The 5,761-nt window shown below is 30.5% G+C and overlaps 1 protein-coding gene across 1 annotated transcript; it reads left to right on the top strand.

Moving 5' to 3' along the window:
* Positions 1 to 1,921: 1,921 nt before the first annotated feature.
* LOC112007553 (tetraspanin-15) lies at positions 1,922 to 2,906 on the top strand. Its single transcript, XM_065762441.1, has 2 exons — positions 1,922 to 2,449; positions 2,597 to 2,906. Exons 1-2 carry the CDS (start codon positions 1,922 to 1,924, stop codon positions 2,882 to 2,884), a joined length of 816 nt encoding a protein of 271 aa, XP_065618513.1. The 3' UTR covers positions 2,885 to 2,906.
* The last annotated feature ends 2,855 nt before the right edge of the window (positions 2,907 to 5,761 follow it).

Here is a 5,761-nt window from a genome sequence, read left to right as displayed (position 1 = left end):
CCTTTCTTTTTGTGAAAAAAACCGGGCACTGAGATTACATTTTTTTGTACACGACTCGCAGGTGGTGCACGGAGCCAAGGTCCAAATTGTTGTTCTTCAACTTTTAGGGATCCTTCACTATCTAGCCACACCTCACAGTCCCTATCGTCATGGGTAAGACAGCCGCACCAATAGCAAATATTGGGTAGGCGCTCATACTTGAAAGAGACCAACTTTTCTTTGCCTTGTCCAACTGACACCATTCTTCCTCGACTTAGTGGACGAGTGACATCCACGTTAACTCTTACCCTCATAAAACTCCCTCCATTCATCTCCGTTTCAGCCTTCTGTATGATTGCTCCAACAGTGCTACAAATTCCTTCCGCCACCTTTGGATTCATGAATCTCACTGGGATGTCATGTACCTGCACCCAAAATGCTGTACTTCTGAATTTCAAATCCTCAATTGGCACGTCCTTATCATAGCGTTGCAACGCCAAAAGGTGCTTGTCAAAGCTCCAAGGTTCATTTGAGAGAATGGAATCCACTTCATGTTTGTTGTCGAACGTAAAGAGGACTATGTGATTGCCCATATTTTTGACTTTGAAACCATTCTTTGATCTCCACAATGGCATAAAAGTCGAAGCAATAGCTTCCATATTCAGAGCCCTTCTTGTGTAGAATTTGCCAACAATGATAAATTCTGGCGTAGCCAAATCCTCCTCAAGATCGAAAGTTGGCCCTTCTCTATCAGAAATCGATAAACCTTTACAATGATTTGTAAGATCATCCATGATTTCACTGTTTCCCAAACCCCCGAAAGAAAGAAACCACTAGCCTTAAGGATAACCTTGTTATCCTAAGGGACAAAAGCACCTACGAGTAGGGACACAATATTCTACAGCCTAGGAGAAGTTCACAGAGAAACTTTCACTAGCCAGAGAAACACTATTTTCAATTAATGCTTAGTACTATCGTTTGTACATAAACTTTGTTTTTCTGTTATTGTTCTTGTTTCTGCATAGGTGAGATAATTTGGAGAGACTTACCAAACTAGTATATGGTTTAAATTGTAAATTCATTACAGATTTTGTTTAGGATAAAGTTTGGTTACGATCTTAGCTTAGACAATTAATGCCATGCACTCAATATCTTTTTATTGTTTCTCACTACTTTCTCTAAAAAAAAAAAAAACTTTTTATTGGATGTAAATTTTGACAAATCTATCATTGGATTGTATTTTCTTTTTATATCTTCTATATTTGCAAAATTTTTAGAAAATTGTGTGAAGAATTTTCAATCATGAATCAAGTATCTTTCATCTTGCATATAACCAGACTTTAAAATTGTTCTATACATAATATAATCATAGTTTGTTGAGAATCCCATCAGTTTTATATTTCTTAGGATTTATAAATAGTTTTAGTGATTACTTTCTTTTTTATATTAACTAAAATAATTTTATATGAAAGAAAAATTTTACCAAAAGTGGTCATTATTTCTTTCTTTTGTATATTCAATTAATATATGTGTTTCGTTTCAATAAAGCTTGCAATATTCAAACCTGAATTTCTTATTGATATCCATCAACAAAATTTTATAAGTTGTTTTAACCCATTGCCATGGTCAGTTTAGGGACATAATACCAAACGTTAATTGTTACAAGAATTTTGGCTCCGTAAAAATTTGACTGATCATATTTTCTTCTTCTTTTTTATTTATATTTTTTCTCTGCAGTTGGTTAGGAATTTGACTATGTTGTTACAAACATCACATAATCTTCCCCAGATCTCTCCCTTTCACTAACAGAATTTACACGTTTTTGTTTTTGACTTATTAAACAATAAACATATATAATAGAAAAAAAAAAAAGTTAAAAAGTTCAAAGATTTGAACACTTAAATATATTAGAAGATACTATAACCCTGTAGAAGTGGTGGCAATGACAGTAACAGAAGAGAATAATCAACCAGAAGGAGGTTCAATGACAGACAAAGCAACCAAAGTAAAACTTTTGAAAAGGTTATTAACCATACTCACTTTCATTCTTTCTCTTCCAATATTTGCCTCAGTTATATGGCTATTATATATGGGAGACTATGATTGTGAAGTAGTCCTAAGGTTGCCAAAACTGCAACTTGGTATTGGTATTGGGTTGATCGTTACCTTCTTAGTTAGCAATATTGTTGTGTTCTTCCAATCTCGATTTTCTATGCTAGGACTCCTTGTGGTTATGGTGCCACTAACTGTTATGTTCACTGTGGGACTTGCCCTCATTGGAGCCTATAATATGGAAAGTCGTAATATACCAGGCTCACCAATGTGGCTGCAATTGAAGGTGCATGACAATGATAATTGGAGCTACATCAAAGCATGCATTTGTGATACAGGAGCATGCAATGATTTGGTGTCGAGATCATTAACGTTGAAATCATATGACTTCAACTCAAAAAGATTATCACCCGTAGAGGTAATGTTATTTACTTTGTAGTTTGCATATAAAAAAATTACAAATTTTACTATATGAGTTTAACAAATTAAGTTTGTTTTAATTAACTGATAAAGTCTCTTATTGTAGCAGATTTAGCATTTTCTAATTTATGATGAATATAATTAGCTATATCCAACATTTACATGCTTTTTTTATGCATATAACTTCTACTTCAACTTAAAACAAAATGTAGTGGAAAATAGTTCTTATCCATATGACAGCGACTGTGATACATGGACAAATGATCAGGGCACTCTATGTTACAATTGCAACTCTTGCAAAGATGGATTTCTGAGTACATTACAGGGCAAATGGTGGACACTCGGGTTCTTCCTGGTTGTGATGGCTTTAATACTCATTGTTTCTCATCTGTTGCTATTCCTTGCTTCGATGTTGGAGCATTATGCAATATAGGAGTTCAAATGTTACATTTTCTTTAGCTATTTATCTTTCTTTTTGTTTCAAGCTTGTATGGATCATCTTTTAATAAACTTTGTTTTTTTCATCTTTAGCAAAATTAAGTCGTAGTTGTAAGAAAGTTCAGAACTAATGACTGTTGAATCAAATCTCTTATTATAAGTTGTCATTGCATATGCTTCATACTTTATTTTTATATTTTTCTTAACACAAGCTTCTCTTTATCTTTAAGAATATTAATTATTGGAGTGGAACATAATTATGTCTTAGGAATAAATAGAAGATATTATTGTTATGATAGAATAGAAAGACAAATAATATTAGCATTTGGAACATAAAGTTTTGCTATTTTACTTGCCATATGACATGAGTGTTATCTGTTTCATTATATACAACAATAAAAAAAATTTATCAGTTGAGCTAACTGGAACTAACATTTGCACCTCTTTTTAAAAGGATATCCTACGCTATTATTCCAATAGCTAGGATATGCTCTTCGTTACAGTCAAAATGAGATAATTATACTTGTAATTATGTCTTAGGGATAACGTAAATTATATACTTGCTCTCTTGCGATTTTGTTTATGCTAAATTTCAGAGTTTTATAAATTCAACATTCCACTAAACAGTAAACTCATTAAATTTTTTGTTATAATTTTATTTTAATTACATGTAAAACTTGTAAACAAAATGTGACTTGATTGAATCGTTTCCTTCATTCCCGTTCCGGGTGTGTCAAACAGCTCAATAGATAGAATGTTGGTGATGACACCTACAAGCTTTGAGTTCAAGAATTTGAAGGAAGCAGTGAGTTGATCGAGAGAGTAATTACTAATTAGGCAATTTAAGTGCTCTTTTTGCAACATTTAAATTTGGGTGTTAGGATTAGGCAAAATCAGGAATATCCTTTCACAATAGCAAAAGGACCATTCTATTGGTTTAACAACTTGTATAACTTCTTCCTCCTGTATTATATGCCTTGAAGCAAAAGCCATTGGATCTATAAAATTTCTGAAGAAAATTTTAATTGAGTCCCTTCTATAATCTAAAATCAAAAGATATACAAGTTACAAAGACAGAAGCTAAGCTAGCTAGCAAGAAAGATAAAAACAATTACTTAGTTAAAGATAAGTATGAGATCATAGTTGTCATAACTTTACTATCTTACTTTAAATCTAAGTTTTTTTTTTAGTGATAGAATTTTGGGCAACACAGTTTTCATATTTAGAAAATATAACCTAATAATTAGTTGCATAAAATCGATAACTCATGAGTTACAACTAATTAATGCAAACCACACCCGTGGATTAATTCCCGTATGTTATGAGACCTTCGTTGCATGCAACCAAAACAAAAGATACAACCTTCCACCTAGTTTTGAGTTAATCTTTTATTTTAGTTTAGATGAAAAAAGGTTTTGATTACTTACTATTACTAAGAAAAAAAACCAAGTTTTTGAAAGGACTCTATCTATAATTTATTGTATAATATGTGCATGCAATGGGGCTAAAATCTAGAGGTTCGGTTCTTTCTTGTTAGACAAAGAGAGCACAATCGGCACTACCTTATAATAACAGGAATAACAATATCGATTGAAATCACGTTATATAAAACAGAAGTCAGTATTTCAAATTTCTTAATTTCTTTTCCTGTTAACTGAAAAATGCAAAAAAAAAAAAAAAAAAAAAAAAAAAANTTTAAAGAAATTTTCATATGCATAGAGCATTTTAAATATATATATATATATATAAAGTTTTAAAAACTTATAAATTCTAAACGATGTCATTTCTATTGAATATCTCAATTCAATTTAAAACATATTCTTTATTCAAACTCACTCAAATTTAATTTCAAACATATTCTTTTTAAACCTCACTCAAATTCATGATACCAAAAAATATGGTTTAGGCCCAATTCAACATATTTTGGGGTTAGATGCGAATGTAAAATGAATTATTACTTAATATTTTATAAGTAATACATGAATTAGAGAAAAAAAAATCCAACATTTTGTATAATTTGAGAAATTAATTGGACTATTTTTCATATATTTACAAAACGTATTTTAAAACTTCTAATTCTAAAAATATTGAAACAATATTAAAATAAATATCATATTTTAGATGATCATTTTTTTTTTTGGCAATATTTGACGTCAATTATTTAATAATGAATTTCAATAATGAATTTGTTTCAAAAATTATTAATTCTAATTTTAAGATAGAGAGAGAGATAAGAATCGTAAAATTTTTGGAAAATTTAAAAAAAATTACATTCTTAAACTACTGAAAACATACTAAAACATTTTATTTTTTAAATTTTTTGGCCTTAATTAAATTTTTTACATCCTAAGCCAGATAGACATCTTATCAGCTAATAGAACATGGTTTTTTTTCCCTCCTAAGTGAGAGACTTTACTTTTTTATTATTATTCTTGTGCAATACTATAAGGTAAAGATATATAATATGTTCTATTTTAAGGGGTCTCTTTCATTTGGAAACCTTAAGCCATTGCGTAAATGGCCTAATGGTAGAACATCATTAAAGTGCTTCACAAGCCAACGGAGGTCTTGAGCATCATTAAGGTGCTTTTATTTTTGTTTTTGTTTTTATAATTCAATTGTTACAATAAAGAGACAAAATTTAAACCATATCTCTCATAAAAGAGATTAGATAATGTCATTGAATAACAAAGTTCTTGGCCAACTTGATCCTTAAAAATCCGACATTGCTAAATTGGATCCAATATTCCATTCTTCCAGTCCTGTCAAAAAATTTACTTCAAGACCTAAGAGGAATAAACTTAGGCCGTCAACCCATAAGGTTATATACAAATGGGAAAAAAAACATAATTACTACCATGAGAATAGAGAA

Source organism: Quercus suber, unplaced genomic scaffold (genome assembly GCF_002906115.3).
Source record: "Quercus suber isolate HL8 unplaced genomic scaffold, Cork oak 2.0 scaffold_459, whole genome shotgun sequence".
Lineage (NCBI taxonomy): Eukaryota > Viridiplantae > Streptophyta > Magnoliopsida > Fagales > Fagaceae > Quercus > Quercus suber.
This window is presented reverse-complemented; position numbering and strand designations above follow the sequence as displayed.

Bases quoted from the DNA above. Each gene is read 5' to 3' on its own strand.
- LOC112007553 (XM_065762441.1), top strand. From the start codon at position 1,922: ATGACAGTAACAGAAGAGAATAATCAACCAGAAGGAGGTTCAATGACA. The intron at 2,450-2,596 runs GTAATGTTATTT...GAATATAATTAG, and splicing joins AAAGATTATCACCCGTAGAG to CTATATCCAACATTTACATG.